Genomic DNA, 20,431 nt, shown 5'->3' with positions numbered 1-20,431 from the left:
TAATATTGCTACTTAAACCAAGCTAGTTTAGTTGGAAAAAAAAAAAATAGTGACATCAATTCTTACTTTGATCCAACAAAAGCTAATGATAAATAATATATTCTAATGCAACTTTATTGTATTGTGCTTGTTAATAATCACATCTTTGCAAGCTTTTTGACAATTTTCATCATGGGTTTAGAACTTCTGAAAAATTTACATTGATTCAAAATGGTAATCTTTATTTAATACAAAAAAATTTTACAAAGACAAACCACTTTAATTTGATCTTTTTTCATATTTAGATCTTTTGCTTTTCACTACAATGAACACATCTAGTTGTATGCTTCAATGTATCTAAAATTATATAATGAATGAACATAGTTTAGTAGCAAACGAAAATATTTTTCATATAAATAAAATAATCTTTAATATGTAAAACACCTATTTGTTGAGTACATATAACAACGATACACAAGATTGCGGCAAAAGTACCAAAAAATTACAAAGTTGAATGTTTCTTGAAATAAAAATGTCCATACTTGAAAAAAATATATAGTCGCAATCTCAAACTATTTTTAAATATCCATGGTGAATAAAATGATATGATAGACTTTGGATAATACTTATTTAATAGAAAAGGTAAACGGTAGATGATATATGGTCATACATGCCATATTTATTTAAGAGAAATTTGTATAACCCATGCCACCTTCCTGCTCAATAAAATGATTTGGACTTTAGAGCTTTATTCAACAAATCATATTGGCATTTAATCGTCCAATGTTTTACCTGTCTCAATGCATAAAACTTTTTTCAAGTTGCAAATCTATGAACACATATTTGTCTACACAGACCACGTTTCCTTATATTGTACATTTCTAGCAAATAATTCAACAATCAAATTATAATTAGAAATCATCTGCATTGCCAAATACGAAGTTAAATGCTGCTTAGCTAACTTGAAGCACATCCTATTTATGTTCATTTTTAGAGTTGATCACAACTTGAACATGGTAGATACTTGAAAATTGTAAACAAAAACTACCCAACATCCATGCGATCATGTATTATCAATTGATTGGTCTATTTTAATGTGCAAAATTGTGATAATATATTCATCTTGTGCAAAGTTGAGTGGACATATTCTCTCAGATTTTCCACGGTATTATACTATTAAACAATGTAGTATACATTGAGAATCATTCAACAAGGACCAGGAACTTTCATTAAACTTTTATACTGACATTCATGTTAAAAATATTTTAAGACTCAAAACCTTTTTTTTTTATGATGACATTTTCTCGAGTTATTATGAAATATTGTAATATTTATTAATTGTATACAGAGATTCAGTCAGATAAGCTGTTTCATAAGAGTTTCATATGACATTCTCTCGAGTTATTATGAAATACGATAATATTTATCAGTATATCCAATTGTATATAGAGATTCAGTCGGATAAGCTGTTCCATAAAAGTTTCATGCAATACCTTATGATTTTTTAAATTAAAAAAAAAAGGGAAAAAGATTTGGGGTGAGAGAGGCTCGAACTCTCGACCTCAGGATAACTCGGAAGCTATGAGACCTACGCGCTAGCCAACTGCGCCACCACCCCGGACAAGTATCGGAGGCCAAAACTTATATTCCAATAATTATTAATTTATTCAAAGTTTCAAACCTCGTGAGACTCGCCGTGAAACTTCGAAGCTCGATTCGAGCGCGCCTGCCACGCTTCATCAGAGACGGCATTTCCGCTGCCTTCTCTCTTTACCCCTTGTTCTCTCGTTCGCGACTCTCTCCCTCCCTCGCTCCCTCCCCCCACCCCCCGTGTTTCCAAACTGAGCCAGTTCCATCCCTCTTCCAAGGCCCAGCCACCCTCGCTAGCGTCCAAACCTTCCACCCTCAACAAAATAATCCATTCCAATTTATATCGGTAAGAGCCCTCCATGGAGCATCTTTTCCTTTTCTCCCGTCTCTGCTTCCTTTTTTGTGTATGTATACCTGTAAAATGGTATCTTCGCTTCAGTTTTTATCGATCTTCCTCTATTAGATACATCGGAGAAACACGTTTATCTCCGCATTTTTAATCTATTTTTGTCTTTGCTGCATAGGGTTTCGTAACGATTTTTCCCTTTCTTGTCAAATAAATTTATGTCTTTTGGACATTCGTTGTTTCTTCTTGATTATATTGGAAAGGAAAAATGATTTGCGTTAAAGATTAACGAGTATTTTCTCCCCCCCCCCCAAAAACAAAAAAATTTAACGAGTACTATGCACATTAGCAGCATCTTGTTGGATGAGGTTGAAGATTGTCGGGGGAAAAAAAGTTCAACAAGTAAATTCTGATTCATTTTATTTCAACAGCAATGTGTTTTCTGGGTGACGTGGAGCTAAGTATCTCTAATTGTGGAAGATATTTTTGTTTCACTTCACCTGGCGATTGGCATGGACTTGATCTTTGTATGATTCTGTTGGCTGTCATTTCAGTACCAGATCCTGTATCTGTATTGCTATGTCAAATATGTTGAGTGCGTATCCAATTCGATGTACGGACGCTTAATACATCTTCCGTTCTGTATACGATATGATATGGTCAGTGTGGTACGGCAAATCTTATCATGAACCATTTCCATCTTAAAGTTGGCGATGTTGAGAGTTTAAAGCTTGGTGCCGTGTCCATGGGGGCATAGAGTGAATCACTTAACTTGGTTGGCTGGGCTTGGTATGCATTAAAACATGTTTTTATGCCTCTGTTGCGACTCCTAATTTATTAATCAAGCAGTGCGGGTGCAGGATATTTGTTTTAATTTGTCACAATTTACTACTTCTCAATAACTGACAGATCTATTTGAATGATTAGGAAGAAAATTTTAAATGTAGCTCTTGCTTTTTTTTTTTTTTTTTACCCTCTCACTAATCATGACTGCATAGGCATTACATTTGTCATGTTTGACAAAATAGAGTAAGTGGGGCCTGTCTCAGAAGTGTCACACTATGCATTTGTTGCGTGGTCCACCCTGTCTTCGCGCATGCTTTGTACTTATTTACGCAAGAATTCTGAACAGGTGTTGAAAACTGACACCCATCCTTGTCATCAGTGTGAATTATGCCAACCCTTTGGTTTGCAAGAGGCTTGCAATAGGTTGACGTTTGAGAAGTCCAATCAATAATTCCCTTTAGCGACAGTACTTCAGCACTCTGTTTTGCGTGGCAATCAAAAATGAATAATTCTTGGAACTATTGAAGAAAATGTCAACTGATTCAGAGTTCTTTTCCCCCTTATTTTACCATGATTAAATAGCAAACTTTTTTCTTGTTACATATTTTTGAACATTGTAGTAACCTCGGTATAGATTGACTGGATTTTGGTCTTTTTGCTGTATTATTGTTTTTCCATTTACTGATGTATGACTGGCGTAATTTATTTCTGTTGGAGGAATGTCAATTGCCCAAACGAATGGATGGCATGTACCCTGCATGCCTATTCACCATGTACAAACGAAAGTTCTTTCGAATCTTGATACACCTGGCATTTTGGTGAAATTATTGCTCATTTTTTATGTTTTTCCTCAGAAAAAAAGCATGCATTTTATTGTTTTAGGTGTTGAATAAGGCCAGCATTTAAGCTTTTCCTGAATACTTGAATGCATCATGTTAGTCTTCTGCTCAGCTGTTAGTTTCTATAGCTTACATTTGAATGCCAAATTATCAGTACCACATGCTTTTAGGCCTGTTTGGTATTGGTTTTCCCCCTTTTTTTCAAAAGGAAAAAGAAACACCGAATCTGATGAAAAAGGTTGTTTGGTTACTAATTTTTTTAAACGCATTATTTCTAAAAAAAATAGAAGTGAAACATTTTCGCTTCCAAAAACGTGGGTTTTATGTTCCTCATCCTTCTCCCCTGCCACCATTACACCGCTAGAGCTTCTCCTCCACCTCTGCCTCCTCCTTCGCTGTTGCCATCCAGCTGGAGCTCCTCCTCCACCTCTGCCTCCTCTTCCACCACTTCGCCCTTGCTCTTGCAACCTCCATTCCATGCCAAGCTGGCACTGTGCTATTGATGTTGCAGCGGAGACCAGCATCCTCACTGCCCGCCTCCATCTCCTTACCAGTGCCACCATCCTCACCACCACCATAAATCTGAGTGCTCCCTGGCGGTCTGCGGGATTGTTCCCCTCCACGTGCTGCTCCGGCAGCGGTCCTTGTCTAGGACGGGGTGCTCGACCAAGTCCGCAGGGGATTCTTGATGGAGGTGTAGGTGGAGGAGAAGCTATCGAAGTGGCTGATATGGGTAGTGAGGGCCGAAATAGAATCCTATTTCTATTTTTTTTATTTAAAAAAAGACTATCAAGCATATTTTCGTTTTCAGAAATCTGAAAAAAAGTGGAAACAGAATTTCTGTTTATTTTATTTTATTTTATTTTTAAGTGACAGGGATGCCAAACACAGCCTTAGTCTTTGGTTTTTCTGCCTTTGATTTCCTTTATTCTCCAAAGCCTAAATTACAAGGCTTGGAAATATAAAAGTGATTTAGCTTCTCAGTCTGCCTGTATGTCATCAAAAGGGAACTATGATCATGAGATTTTTTTTGGTGTTAGCATGTGGCTTTTGCTCATACGTTGAAATGTCTCCAGATGCAGTGAAACACATGATTGACTAATGGACCATGACATAAGAGATGGTGATGAATATATTTGATGTAGTTTTGGAAGATGTGAAGCCTATGGGCATTACTGCGTTGTTATGTGCTTAATGTGTATTAAAATCATTAGTCAATTGAGGCTCAGTGTGTGCCTTTGTTCTTTTATTGCTGGTCCCTCTTCTGATGAATTGTTTGTTTATTGATCAAGTGCCGTTTAAAGCAACTTATTTGACCAAAATCAAGACCTCAGACTGAGGAGGGCCACAGAATGATTGCAGGGGATGCAGAAAGTAAGCCTGGTGACAGTCAACAAGAGGTGAGTATTTACATATGATTTGCCTTCTCCTGTTACATCTTATTTAATAAAACAAACTATTCAATGTTCTTGTTATGTGGGATAGCAAAATGGCAACACCTTAAGGACAACTGGGATTCATGTAGAATAGGGAAATAAATGTACCAAAAATGATGCCACATGAAACATAATGATGCAACGAGGCTTCATGCACTGAGGGCAATGCAAACCACATGAAAATTTTATGGTGTATGCCAGTGATCCTCTTGGATGATCTATATATTTCTTGATTCCTGCAGGTGGTCCAGCCATCACCGGTTGTCACCGATGACATAATGACCCGACGCCTGAAGAACAGGGAGCGGCAGCGAAGATACAGAGCAAGGAAGCGCCTTGAAGCAGATATGAAGAAATCATGTTTGCTAGGCCAACATGCATTGGTGCCAAGTGAAGCACAATCAAACAGAATTTTTGTTAATGTTAATCCCTACCAATTTGTACTGCCACTTGGGGTGCAGACAAATGGAGTCACTATCACATATGAAGCCCGTGTATATTCTGGTCGAAAATGGAAACAGGATGCAAGGAGAGCACATTTATTCCAGGAGCTAATGGAGCAACCAAATGTGCCAAGCGTGCCTCCTCACTTGGGAAAGCCACCATTAGAAGCTGGATCCAATCTTGAGTGTCATGCAAATCCAGCTGGTAAAAGACACTGGAAAGCAGATGCAAGAAACAAGGTCGATGTGGATGTGGGAGCTGAGTAATTCTCTCCAAAGCTCTTCGTTTCAAGTTACTGAAAGGTGTAGAAAGCACCATGTATCTGCTTCAAAGAAAACATGGCAAATAAATGTAAAGTTTGATTGTTGGGCATCCTGTTCAGCGATATCCTTGACTGAAACCAGGAATTGCCTCGTGGGATACGTTTGCTAGGTGTTGTGCTTCATGCTTTTTGCATGGACTGTTTTTTGTGGTCTGTAATTGAGTTTTGACCGCAAAAAGGGTGCTACCGAACATCTTGAGGGTGTTGGACTTTGTATTTCTATGCATGACAGGGATCTCAAGTTCGTTGGTCTTGCAATCAGACAGAACAAATAAGCATGGTGCAGTATAAATGTTTTAGTATTACCGCCTTGTCTGTCTAATGTGGCATTTGGATGGAATGCAGATCTCTTTGAAAGCATAACCAGTTTTTATCAGTTTTTGTGGTCATCAGTTTCCAATCCCTCCCGATTTTCCTCACCAAGCTTAAATCTGCATCTGCCCAGTTTGAACGCTGGACCTCCCAAGGAGAGGGGTACCAACCAGCTAAACTCGGACAAACCATATCCATAAATAAATATTATTTTTCATCATATTTCAAGTATAGTTCTTTCCTGTCTTTTGTTTTACTTTTGTTATATGTGAGTTTTTCTCAAAAAAGATAATCATAACTTTTGATTTCCTATAAAACAAGTTTTTATGAAAATATTGAAGAAACTCGTTTGTTTTTACTAAATATTATGATCCACTTCATTCAGTAAATTATATTTTATGAAGGGCAACCAAATGAGTATTTTAGAGAAAACTGATTCTTTTGGAAGTCTGCAGCCTCTATTTCCAAATGTACATGAATCAAATAAATTATGGATCATAACTAGTTGAAAAAAAGGCTAGACGATTGTGATTGAAATAAACTATGAAGACCTATCTTGCCATAACCTATCTCAATTACAAACAAATTAGTTCAAAGTCCATTCAACTTAATTAACCGAATCAACAAACCAAGTAACTCTGAAAGCAAACCTGAAGATGTGCCAGGCTTGGGTACAAAAAAACAAAAAAAATTAAATTGATCTGGCCTGAAGCTCAATTAAAAGTAAATTTAGCTTGGACCCAAGATCCGATCCATGATCAGCTCTATCCAAAGGTTAGTAAAATTGTGGAGTTACAATGAACCAACAAAAGAAAAAGAGTCTCAAATTTCCTGACCAAGGCCAGACTAAACCTGAAGTCAATAAAGTAATTGGTTCAAGATAAGTTATACCCTCTATCAAATGTACCACATCAACAATGTATCACAAAAATAATCTGAGATGAGGATAAGGGCTTATAGAACTGAAAAATCTAGTTGGCAGGGTACACCATGGATTTGGTGCATCTGATTTAGGATATAATTTCTTTAGATCCAAATATTGATCAACAAAACAAAAAATTATATCCTACGTCTGGTGCATCGGCGGTGCACCGCGCCAATATGGATTCCGATACGTGTGGGCTCCATTCTCCATTCTATCGGCCTCACAGGTTTAATTGCACGGATTCTCGCTGGTGTCACGGAGGGGCCGGTAACCTCGATGCTGTCAGCTTCAAGACCGAGCATGTCCAGGAGGAAAAAGTAGGGGTCCGGCTTCTTGTAGACGTCGGCCGGCGTGCGAAACATGGCCCTGGCGTTGTTAAAGCGGACTTATAACGAAGTGCAGCTGGATGACACTTTGCTGAGGTGTGCTGTCTGGATGTTTTTTCCCGTTCCCTCCACCGAAGGATCTCGAGATAAGAAAAATTCTATTTGCACCGCCCGCGGTGCAGAAAATCTGCGCGCAGCTTCAGTTCATTAGGCTCCATAATTATTATTTTTTTAAAAATTATAATATTTTTTTATAAAAATTATGATATTATTTTACAGAATTATACCACCTTTTCATAAAAATTATGACATTTCTCTTTTACAAAATTATAATATTTTTTCATAAAAATTATGATATCTCTTTATAAAAATTATATTATTTTTTTCATATCATAATTTTTGTAAAGAGATGTCATAATTTTTAAAAAATATCATAATTTTTTTAAAAGATAAAAGTGTTATAATTTTTCTGGAAAGATGTCATAATTTTTATTAAGAATGTCGTGACTAAAGAATATAGATATTTTCGTTATATAAAATTTTTAAATAAAAAAAATGATTTATAGGTATTAAATACGTATTGCAAAGTGATGACTATATGGATCAATTGGATAAGATGGTGTATTTCATGTTGAATTTTTTACACTGCACAAAAATTTTTTTCTCGAGATAAAGAAGGGATGTCAGAAGAAAAGATTTTTATTTTTTTTTTAATACCCATAGGGCATCATATGGGTGTTGGATGGCCCTTGATCGTTGGGGCCTTGGCCCAGATCTGAATTCTGGGCCAACCACAATGCTGGTATACGTGGAAGGCTATTCAGGGGTTTGGCTATAGGCTATTTGGGAGCTAGCTCGAGTTTGGCTCAAAATTTGGCATCAGTTAACTTTATTTGATTAGTAAACAAACTAAGCTAGATCCAAGATTAGCTCACCTGAGATTGGCTCAATTTATTTCAACGCACTAATATAATAGTAATTCATACATTATGTATTCTTTTGATTATTTTTTATCTGTGAACTATTATTATATTATTCTTTACCATAAGTTAATATAAATTTATAGAATAGAATGTATTTCAATTTAAGATTACAATATAATTGGGACAATAGCTTTAAAGAATATAAAAGGAAGCCGTTGATGAGCTTAGGTTATATTTGTTTGCAGACTAAATTTAGATAAGTTTGGATAAGTTTGGATGAGTAAAGCATTCCAGGGATAAAGAGATTTTTGTGTTTGCTTCAGGGGAGTGCCAGAAACCGGCAAAAAGGTAAACCGGATCATCATCTGATCTTCCTTTCAAGTATCAATATCCAATCCTCCTGCACTGACAACCTCAGTTCTCTTTGACATGACCAAATATCTCCCAATCTCTATAAAATTTTTGTAAGACTTCTAAATATTACTATACTAGTATGAACTAAAAATGTTTAAATAAAGGCAGCAAACCTTTTCCTGAAAGTGGCAATTAAACAAGATTAGGTGTGGCATGATTTCGATCTGCATGGAGAATTTTGTGTTTCACCACATTTAAATACGTCTATATTATTTAGCAACATTACATATATATATATATATATATATAAAGCTACCAAAGCTTATGCTGTTCCTCTGGCATCTAATTCTTCACCTCCTTCATTCGAACACTTGGTCGGATTAGGCTCAATCCGTCAAACAGAGAGTACAAAGTTGTCCGGATTTGTTACCCTTGAGGTGAGGTAAATTCATGCGGTCCAGATATCTCTGTAGCTGTTGCTGAGGTGTTCACCATCGGTTTCCCAGCTTCATGGAGAGAAATTCCCATGCAAAACATCCACCATCCTCTGAGATGGAAATCTGCGTATGTTGGTGGGAGGATATATGGCTTGGCGGGTTAAAGTGGATCAAGTGGAGTAAAAGGGCCTTTGCTCTATTTAACCCTTCTCTAACCTGCAACTGTGAGCAGCCATATAGAGTTTCATTAAATAATTATACATCAATGCCCTGTTTTTTGGTTGAATGAAACTCCATTGCTTAATAATTACTTTATAAGACATTCGAAGGCATTGCGTGCATTGCAGTTTATGCATAATAATTTTCGGATAACTACATAAATTATAATTAAGTTTTGGTACAGTTTTTTTTATAATATTTTATTATAAAGGGTATTATAGCTATTATACATTATGATTTTAAATATTTTATTTTTTTATAAATAATATTTTATTATTATTTTTTCTTTTCTTATTTTTTTCTCCGTTGTTCCTCCGCTAGTCCACCTCCCTCTGCTTCTCTACACCCACCCTCCCTTCCCAACGCCACCGCAGCTGCTCCGACCGGTCCTCCGCCTACAGCTCCTCCCATGAAATCACATGTTTATGCCACTAAGATACATGGCTCAACGGTTGAGATTAAAGCTATTAAATAAGGAGTGATGCTTTCTAGTTAAAGGAAAAAATAAGGATGATGAAAAGGAAAAATCCGGTAGAAATTGTGGAGTGTCTTTTACTGACCTTTTATTTTTGTGTTGCAGGGTATAAGTTATATGAAAGATTTTACCATTGCATGCATTTTGTTACGACTCTAATCTCTTATATGTCTCTTACTATGGTTGCAAGATTTGATTATTCTATCTATCTAAATGCACAATACATAGCTCTGTGCTGTCTCTATGTAGTTGCGCGCACATGCTTCTCACCCAAGGCAGACTGGCTTCATTCATGTGTCTCAGTTACCTTTTCATTACTATGGGTTTGCTCCTCTGGTTCCCCAACGGAGAACATGTTTTCGGCTACCTAATGTTAGTATATCAGAAATCAGTTCATGCTACACTGTGATTAATTTTGTGGATTCTCAGTTTTCCTTCTTTGCTGGGGCAATTTTGAAAGCTTGTGTTTCTCTTCAATCAACTTAAGGTCCATGTCTATTTGCCTCGGAACTCCAGCTATGCAGTTACAGGCTCTTCGGCAACAGGGAGTCCAACTTATTTCTCTTCTGCATACATGGCTCCTTATTTTGGCAGGGGTGCAGTTATTGTTATTTATATCTCCCATACTCCGCAGTCCTACTTTCTGTTGGCCTACTTACTAATGCAGGGTGTTGTACCTTTCGAGTGCAAGATGATCATGATCTTCTTCTATGTCTGCGTTACTTGCAGATGTTTTCTCCAATTTTGCTAGAGTTCATATGTCCAATTAATTCTCCTGGAGCGCCTGTCGAAGAACATGCTTTATTTCTACAATTATTTGGATACATCGAAGTTCAGACCTACTTGACTGCACATGTTCATCGTATATATATTTGGTTGTGTTGGGATATACCGACCGATCCTACTGCCGACTCACCAGCACCAACCCGTTCTCAACACCGACTGTACACCGACTCTACTACGGGCCCAACCGACTTTGCCCGACCAACGATGGGCAACACCGACAGTGACTACCGATCATGTCCGACCGGAGTGGATCGGCCTAACGGGCCAACGTCGCCTCTGATCACCTGAGAGCCGATCCCCCGTGACCGACTTCCTATCGGGTGGGACACCGCCGACTAACCATCGATCTGGATACCTGACGTCCCACCTCTACAGGTCCTTCTAGACGTCGGATGAGCGGCATGGGCTGCAGTCCTATCAAGCAAACGCCGTACGAACGTCAGGAGGCATTCCCCTGCCAGAAAATCTGGGACGCTGTCCTGCCAAGGACGCAAATTAATTCCTAGGACCTGTCAACTCGTCAACGACGTGACAACCTCCGACGATTTGACAACTCTCTAGTTGTCTACATCATCAATGGCGAGGCCATACCACCTCCCACTATAAATCGGAAAAGGCAACAGTGCTAAAGAGGTCCCTTCGAAAACTCCCAAGCTCTCTCTCTCTCTCGTTGAGCTTCGTGTTTCCTTTTACTGTTGCCTAGTCTCCTCTCTGACTTGACCGTCGGAGGGTCCCTGCCGGAGCCACCTCCGGTCAGTGCGGACTTTCTTTTGCAGGCGCTCGTTTCCGGCGACCAGGCGATGAGGGGATTGGCCGCAACAGATTGGCGCGTCAGGAAGGGGTAACCACCGTAAACACACGATCGACAGCATCAGGGATTATAGCTCCCACGGAACTCGAAATGACAAAGACAAGAGCTCAGCGATCGAGGGTCACTGGGTCGGCGAGGCGCTCTTCCCATCGGGAAGAGGCCTCTCCTCCACCCTCTATGGCAGAACCCAGCTCTCCGTATCCCGCAGTGACCACGGAGGCACATATCGCGGCAATCATGCGGCAGATGACCGTGCTGACAGACGCGGTCAAAAGCCTTCAACAGCAACCGGTTCGGCAGCCGCCTTCACTGGCCGAGCAACCGACGGCGCATTCGATGCCCTCCAGGAGCAGCCACCGACGTCTGCACCGATCTCTGTCGCCCCCTCCGGAGCACCTATCTCAGCGCTCCCACCGAGAGGAGGAGGGGCGCCCGCGGCGTGACACCCGTCGGTCTCGACGGCCATCTCCTTCCCAGCTGGAGCGAGCGAGGAAGGAGAAGCGGTCGCGAACACCGTCTGCTTCCCTCTCGGATTCGTCAGGAGACTCCACTCCCGAGGTATCTCAGCACCGATGGATTGACGACTACGAATGCAGGTTCGAGGAAATCGACCGTCGGCTTACCCAGTTATAGGTAGACGGGCAGAAGTCCTCGAACGATGTTGACTTCCAGACTACCCAACCTCTCTCCCGACTCATCCTCGACGAATCGATCTCCAGTCGGTTCAAGATGCCGCACGTGGAGCCTTACGACAGCTCCACCGACTCAATCGACCACCTGAAGAGCTACAAAGCTCTCATGACGATCCAAGGGGCAACCGACGTTCTCCTTTGCATCGGCTTCCCTGCCACGCTTCGCAAAGCTGTCAGGACCTGGTACTCCGATCTTCGATCGGGAAGTGTCTACTCCTTCGGGCAGCTCGATCACTCCTTCGTGGCCCACTTCAGCACCAGCTGGAAGCTACCGCGAACATCAGACAGCCTTTTCTCCCTCAAATAAGGAGAAAACGAGATGCTCCGACACTTCGTGGCGCGATTCAACGCGGCCACACTTGAGGTTCGGGACCTCAATGAAGACATGGCCATCTCGGCCATGAAGCGCGAGCTGAGGGCATCCCGGTTCACCTACTCCCTGGACAAAATCCTCCCCCGAACGTACGCTGAATTGCTGGAGTGCGCATACAAGTACATGCGCGCGGATGAAGGAACTTCTGACCGACGTCTGGCCAAGCCCAAGGGCCCGAAGGAGAAGCGGAGGAAGGGTCGGGACCCTGCTGTGCCTAGTAGGCCCCCGATCGACAGTCGGGTCTCACCCCCACGACGGAACCAGAGGTCGCCCCGATGGCGGAGCCCAAGGCCGACATGTCCCAGGTACGACTCCTACACTCCTCTCTCCGCTCCTCGTGCGTAGATTTTGATGGAGATCGAGGGCGAAGAATACCTGCGACGGCCTTCGCCTCTGAAGGCAAAGGGCCTCGACCGGTGGAAGTACTGCCGATTCCACCGGGGCCACGGCCACAATACCGAGCAATGCATCCAACTTAAGGATGAAATGGAGGCCCTCATACGCCGAGGATACCTCAGCAAGTTTCGAAGAAATCCACTGACCCGGCCCGTCGCCGATCAACGACCCCAGCCGACTGAAGAAGCGACGAATAACCGACCTACGATCGGGGTCATCAATATGATTTCCAAACGATTGGGCCCGAGGACGTCTGCTGGAGGGGAGCCGACGAAGAAGCCACTCCCGGACGATGTAATTACTTTTACAGAAGAAGATGTTCGGGGCATCCAAACTTTCCATGATGATGCTGTTGTTGTCTCGGCAACAATAGCAAATTATGATGTAAAAAGAATCTTTGTAGATAATGAAAGTTCAACGGACGTTCTGTTTTACTCGACCTTCTCTCGGATGTGACTGTCGACCGACCGACTCAAAAGAGTCTCTACGCCCCTGATAGGCTTCGCTGGAGATGCTGTCACGATGGAAGGAGAAGTCACTCTATCCATGACGGTTAGCACCGAACCACGACAAAGCACAGTCCATTTGACTTTTGCGATCGTCCGTGTCTTCAGCTTACAACGCCATACTTGAAAGATCCGGACTAAACGCCATCAGGGCGATAGTTTCGACGTATCACCTCCTGGTTCGGTTTCTGACAAAAAATGGAGTCGGAGAGATGCGCGGAGACCAACAGCTCACTCGACGATGCTTTCAGATCTCCACTCAAAGCGAGGAGTCGAAGGGCTCCCTGACGATCGACAAGCTAGACCAACGGGAGGAGGAAGAACGAAGAAAATCGGCCGAACGGCTCATCCCCATCTCAATAGAGGAGAATCCCGACCGAACGGTATGGGTCGGGTCTCAACTACCCGACCCAGAATGACGACGGTTGGCGGAGCTGCTGAAGGCCAACGCCGACATATTCGCTTGGTCGGCAGCAGATATGTCGGGCATTCTCCCGGAGATGATGACACACCGACTCAACATTGATCCAGCGGTGAGATCGGTAAGGCAGAAGAAAAGATCTTTTGCTCCAGAAAGACAGAAGGCCATTGACGAGGAGGTGGACAAGCTACTCGAGGTAGGCTTCATCAGAGAAACTGCATATCCCAATTGGCTTGCCAATGTTGTCATGGTGAAGAAAGCCAACGGGAAGTGGAGGATTTGCATCGACTACACCGACTTGAATCGGGCCCGTCCGAAGGACAGCTTTCCGCTTCCGAAGATCGACCAGTTGGTGGATGCGACGTCCGAATTTCGACTGCTCAGCTTCATGGATGCCTTTATCGGGTACAACCAGATCCGGATGATGCCCGAAGATGAGGAGCGCACTGCCTTCGTGACCCCCAAGGGCCTCTACTGTTACAGAGTAATGCCTTTCGGACTGAAGAACGCTGGCGCCACCTACCAACGACTTGTCAACAATATCTTTAAAGATCAGATCGGGCGCAACATGGAAGTATATGTCGACGACATGCTGGTGAAGAGTGCGCAAATTTCAGATCATGTCTGGGATCTCGAAGAAACCTTCCGCACTTTACGACGACACCGGATGAAGCTGAACCCGACTAAGTGCGCCTTCGGAGTGACCTCGGAGAAGTTCCTCGGATTCCTCATCTCGCAATGGAGAATCGAGGCCATCCCCGAGAAGATCAAGGCCATCGTTGATATGCGACATCCGGACACCAAGAAGGAGGTGCAGCAACTCAACGGAAGGATCATCGCGCTCAGCCGATTCATTTCTCGGTCGGCTGAGAGATGCCTCCCATTCTTCAAAACCCTGCGACAAGCCAAGCATTTTTCTTGGCCGGACGAGTGCCGACAGGCCTTCGAGGAATTGAAGAAATATCTGGCTTCTCCTCCACTCCTTGTAAGACCGAAGGTCGGGGACATCCTGTACCTGGCTACCTCCCCAGAGGCAGTTAGCTCGGTGCTCGTCTGAGAGAACGAGAACCGAGTTCACCAACCGATATATTATGTTAGCAAAGTGCTTCACGAAGCCGAGACTCGGTACTCGAAGGCAGAGAAAATAATTTTTGCTTTGATCATTTCATCATAGTGGCTCCATCCATACTTTCAGGCACATGCTATCGTGGTCCTCACTGACCAACCCCTGAGAGCAATCCTGCACCGTCCTGACACATCGGGACGGCTGGCAAAATGGGCTGTGAGACTGAGCGAATTTGACATCCAATACCGGCCATGGCCTGCTCTCAAAGCTCAGGTTCTGGCCGACTTTGTCGCTGAATACCCGACGACCGACCGACCGTCGGAAAAAGGGGACCCCGAGGAGGTCGGGACCTCCGAATGTGACCCCGATTCAACCTGGGTGTTGCACATCGACGGAGCCTCCAATGCTCGAGGGAGCGGGGCCGGTTTCCTGCTCACCAACTCGGAGGGAGTGGTTACCAAACACGTCCTCCGATTCTACTTCAAGGCCTCCAACAATCAGGTCGAATATGAGGCGCTCGTCGTGGGCTTGAGGTTGGCACTGGAGCTCGGGGTCGACCGACTCAAAGTCTTCTCCGACTCTCAATTGATCGTTGGACAAATCCAAGGCGAGTTCGAGATGCGGGATCCGACCATGGCCAAATACCACCAAAAAGTAAAAGATCTCGTGGCACCCTTCAAGTACTTCGAGATCTTCCACATCCCCAGGGTGGAAAATGCTCGGGCCGACGCACTCTCTAGGCTCGCGACATCTGACATGGCACCTTGGGCCGAACGTTCATGGAAAGTCTTGAACGACCGAACGTCGATAAGGTCAAAGAGGTACTGCAATTGGCGACGGAGCCGAGCTGGATGGACCCGATCGCTCAGTATCTGACCGACGGATCTACCCTCGAAGACCCCGCGGAAGCCAAACGACTCCGGTGGGCGGCTTCCCAATATGTGATGATCGACGGCCGATTGTATAAAAGGTCATTCTCCCTTCCCTTGCTGAAGTGCCTGGGGCCGACCGACACAGACTACGCTCTCAGAGAAGTACATGAAGGAATCTGCGGCGATCACTTGGGGGGCAAATCTTTGGCTTACAAAGTCCTGCGACAGGGCTACTACTGGCCCATTATGAAGAAGGACGTGGTGAGTTGGTTCGGAGGTGCGAACCGTACCAAAAGTATGCCAACATACAGCACCGACCCGCCAGCCAGCTTGCCCCGATCGTCGCCCCGTGGCCCTTCGCCCAGTGGAGAATCGACATACTCGGACTCTTTCCTCCGGCATTCGGACAACGAAAGTTCATTGTCGTCGCGATCGACTACTTCACTAAGTAGGTGGAAGCCGAACCCTTAGCGCAAATCACTGAGCGGAAGATGGAGGACTTCGTGCAGAAGTCCATCATTTTCAGGTTCGGACTGCCAAACACCATCATTACCGACAACGGGCGACAGTTCGACAACTAGGACTTCAGAGATTTCTGTGCAAGGTTTCACATCACGCACCGACTAACCTCGGTCGGGCATCCACAGTCCAACGGTGAGGTCGAGGTGACCAACCGGACCATACTGCATGGGCTCAAAATCCGACTAAATGAAGCCAAGGGCCTCTGGGTCGAGGAGCTGAACTCCATCCTGTGGGCATACCGGACAACACCCCGGGTCCCGATCGGGGAATCACCTTTCAGCTTGGCCTATGGAACGGAGCCATGATCCCGCTGGAGATCGGGCTGCCATCAACTAGGGTTGAGCAGTATCATGAGCCGGACAACTCCGAGTGTCGGAGGGCCGACTTGGACCTCTTACCCGAGCTTCGATGCGAGGCACAACTTCGTATGGCTTCCTACCGACAAAAGGTGGCCCGATATTACAACGCCAGGGTGAAGCCGAAGCTCTTCCGACCTGGAGACCTGATCTTGAGAAAGGCGGAGGTCTCGAAACCCCTAGACCGGGAAAAGTTATCCCCGAACTGGGAGAGACCCTACAAGGTAGCCGACACCTACGGACCGAGAGCTTACCGGCTGGAGATCCTAGAAGGGACGGCCATCCCACGGACTTGGAACGCCGACAATCTGAGGTTATACTATCAGTGAACTCTGTATCTCCCCATTTGGAATACGAACTCAGTTTTAAACTTCAGAGTCTGAAATTTTGACTCTTCGACTGTTGTTCGGCACCCGCCAAGAGATGCGAGTCCCCGACGTCCCAACTCGGACTTGACGATCCACTACGAACCGACGGACCGACCGCCAACGATGCATTGGACGCTTAAAGGACCGACGCATCTGCGACGACGGGAGTTACACTCCTTCTACATCTAAAAATCTCGGCCAAAATGATCGGCCGACTCGCCGACCCGGCTCCGGCCTGAAAAGGAAAGCACCAACGCAACCGACGTCGCGTTCACGACTTACCGACCAGGTCACGATCGATCGAAGGGTATTCGGCTTACCACCGTTTATCACACGGCACGACGTAAGCACCCGACCTAAGTCTGGGTAGTGGGAACTCGACTTACCATCGCTTTCCCGACCAAACACGTCGACGCCGTACGATGATGTATCAGACGCCATCTGACTGATCATGTCGGATGACACTCGGGTCATCGGGGTGCGCCCAAAGGTCGGTCGACCTTCGTCCCCGCGAACGACCTTCGACACTGCTAGCGCGCCCGAGTTAACGGACTCATGCCTGGAAGTCGGTCGACTCCCGATTCATGCCAGGACGACGTACGTTTGACTCTGGCCTATGGTTTATGACTTAGCGATGGACGATCGGCTCATGCCTTAGGACGGGCGGTTAGTGGTCGGAGTTCGTCTTGCCTACCCTATGGCATGCTACCGGCTATCTCGACTAACAACTTGGGATGTCGTTAAGTGTCCTAATGTGGTACGTCAGGACTGCGACTCTCCGACCCTATGACTCCACGACTCTAAGTCGCAACACATCCTGACAGGCAAGGGAGAGAAGTTGAAAATGAAATTAAATTTTTTTAAAGTGTATTCAGGTCTACAGAATTGGGCCGAAGCCCGATTGCAAGTGCGCAAAGAAAAAACAAAAGAAGATAAGGCCGCGATCATCCTTCAGAATCAATCTCTTCGACCGAGGAAAGCTCAGGGATGATCGGAGTATCCACCATGATCGGCGCTGAGTCGACGGTCGGCGCCGGATCGAGGGTCGGTGCTGGGTGAGCTGTCGGCACTGGATCGAAGGTCGGTGCTGGATCGAAAGCCGGTGCTGAATCGGGGATCGAAGCCGGGTTAGGAGTCAGGACCGTCTCTCCTTCGACGATCTGCTCTGGGACGGTCTCTTCCACCGCAGTGGCATCTCCCGACGATGGGTCGGCCACCTCTTTCGTAGCTTGGTCCTCGGCTCCTGGTGGAATGATACCGCTGAGGTCCAGCTCTGGGTACAAGGCCTGGATCGCATCCCAACCATCTTCGTACCCCACCCGGTACGATGCAAAGTCGGTTTCCAGCAGTTCCTCCCGATATCTATCGGAGCCACGGAAGTCGTCCACCGTCCGACTCAGCGACTCCTTCACCGACCTCGCCTCCGCTTCCACCTGATCGAAGAAATCCTTCGCTGACTCCGCCTCTGCCTTCGCTATGTCGGCATCGGCTTGGGCGATCGACAAGTCCTCCTCGACTTTGGCGAGATTCTCCAGGCTGACCCGGAGCTGCTCGCGTTCGGCCTCGAGCCCGACGGCGACGCCATCCCGTTCGCACCGCAGTCGGTGCGCGGTCCGACCCTTGCGCTTGGCTTCCTTTCGGGCCGACTTAAGTTCGGACCCGAGATGAGAAATCTCTTCTTCCAGCCTCGCCTCCCGATCGGTTGACTGCTTCAGATGTTCGACCGACACCGTCTTGTCAACTTCGGCGATCGTCGCCCTATCCTTCCAGGCCGTCCGGATGTCCTCGAACTTTCGGTACCCGACCTCCAGTTCGGACATAGTATAAATCAGCTGCAAACGTGGGCTAACCGTCAGGAAGACGAAATAATGAAAACAGTAAGAAGGAAAGGGACGAAGCGGAACTTACCCCGACCATGGTCGGGTAGAACGAAGACAGCATCTCGGTCACCTGTCGAGACTTCAGGACCTCCACGTCGGCTGGGAGGAGGATTCCCTGGCATAACCTCCTGGCCAGGTTGTGGTCGGCCAGAGCCGACGCTCCTTCGGGGGCCTGAGCGCCGGGTGACACGGCGCGATTCCCCGACCTTGGGTCGTCAGCGGGGGCCATCGGGGCTTTCCCCCGATCGATCGCCCGAGCCCGTAGGTCGGGTAAGGAGGGGATGCTCGAACTTGACTGAGCACCCCCCGTTGCAGCAGCAGGCGCCGACGGATGACGTTCGGGTTCCCGAACGACGTCCGACACCTCTCCCATCGGTGAAGCCGCTGACGTTCCTTCAGCCGCTTCCTCCGTCGGTTGCTCCTCCGATTGCACTGTCAGAGCCGAAAGTGCAATCACCGGCTCTGACTGATCGACCGTCGATGCGGCGACGGTCGGCGCAGCTGTCGAGGGTTTCTTCGGCGGTCGTGATGGTCCGACCCCGGACGCCGGCCTCTTCCTCACCGCGTACTGTCTGATTTCGGCGTCGGTCGGCCTCATCCTCAACGGCGTCCCTGCGATTACCTCAAGAGAATCAGTGTATGTTCGGGCCAAATATGAAAGGGAAAAACAATCGATGGATCGGGCGGTACCTAGATGGGGGACCAGGCTCAGGCCAGCATCATAGAGGGCTTGTTCGGTAACAAGCTCCCTCTGCTTCGAGACCGACATGTCCTTGAGTCGGTGGAAGTCCTCCCGGTCGTTCGCCTCCACTCGGCTGTTCTCGTTTGCCTCGGTTCGAGGCACGCCCCAGTGAGAAGGGAAGCCCCAGGGAGATGAAAAGGAAACAAAGAAAAATTGGTTCTTCCACCCATGAATGGATGATGGAAGGCCAGTGATGAAGGAAAGACCCTTCCGAGGGTTGAAGAGCCACCACCCTCGGGCCTTAGGATGGGGTCGGAGGACTAAAAATATCCTGAAAAGAAAGATCCGAGGGTTGGTCGGCAGGAGCTGACACAACAGGACAAAGCTGACTATTAGCCGAACTGAGTTCGACGTCAGTTGCGTCGGACAAAGTCCGTAATAATCTAGCAGATTTCGAACGAACTCCGGAATAGAAAGCCGAAGACCAGCCCGGAGGTCCTCGACGTACAAAGCCACCTGGCCCGCGGGCGGGTTGTTAACCCGACCCCCAGCCTCAGAGGCGAAAAGTCGGAACTGCTCCGAGATGCGATACTGATCCCGAAGCCGATCGACATTCGGCCCCGAAAGCGAGGAAACCTCAACTTTCGGAGTCAACCGAAGGTCATCGGTCGGGTTTTCCGACCGAGCCTCTTGAGGTGGAGTTCTGGCCATGACACCGGAACCAAGGAGAAGACAAGACCAAAGAAGAAGGAGAAGGAGAAGGAAAAGAAAAGGTTTCAAAGAAAGCAAAAGCAGAGCAGAGGGGGGCACAAACCCCGGATGAAGCTTTGTGAAAATGGGGTGGGGGCAGCTGCCGGCGACGACGGAGAGACCGTTTGGACAGAGTCTCCGCAGAAAGACCGTCAGAAATGAAGCTTTGAGTACAAGTGGCCCCATATATATAGGGTCGACCGACGGCCGGGATGTGGCCGCGCCGACCGAGACCTC

General features: G+C 46.0%; 1 protein-coding gene and 1 non-coding gene across 2 annotated transcripts; one reads left to right on the top strand and one right to left on the bottom strand.

Annotated features, from left to right (window-relative positions):
* Positions 1-1,512: 1,512 nt before the first annotated feature.
* Positions 1,513-1,597, bottom strand: TRNAM-CAU (transfer RNA methionine (anticodon CAU)). The gene is given in 2 exon segments: positions 1,513-1,548; positions 1,560-1,597. It is a non-coding gene; the product is annotated as a tRNA-Met (tRNA).
* A 202-nt stretch (positions 1,598-1,799) lies between these two features.
* LOC105043928 (uncharacterized) lies at positions 1,800-6,037 on the top strand. Its single transcript, XM_073255076.1, has 2 exons — positions 1,800-4,940; positions 5,219-6,037. The coding sequence occupies exons 1-2, from the start codon at positions 4,893-4,895 to the stop codon at positions 5,684-5,686; spliced, it is 516 nt and encodes a 171-aa protein (XP_073111177.1). The 5' UTR covers positions 1,800-4,892; the 3' UTR covers positions 5,687-6,037.
* The last annotated feature ends 14,394 nt before the right edge of the window (positions 6,038-20,431 follow it).

Source organism: Elaeis guineensis, chromosome 4, assembly GCF_000442705.2.
Source record: "Elaeis guineensis isolate ETL-2024a chromosome 4, EG11, whole genome shotgun sequence".
Taxonomy (NCBI): domain Eukaryota; kingdom Viridiplantae; phylum Streptophyta; class Magnoliopsida; order Arecales; family Arecaceae; genus Elaeis; species Elaeis guineensis.
Note: the sequence above shows the minus strand (reverse complement) of the source record. Positions and strands in the feature narration are given on the sequence as shown.

Coding starts and splice junctions, on each gene's coding strand:
- LOC105043928 (XM_073255076.1), top strand. CDS start 4,893: ATGATTGCAGGGGATGCAGAAAGTAAGCCTGGTGACAGTCAACAAGAG. Junction 4,941..5,218: donor CTGGTGACAGTCAACAAGAG/GTGAGTATTTAC, acceptor TGATTCCTGCAG/GTGGTCCAGCCATCACCGGT.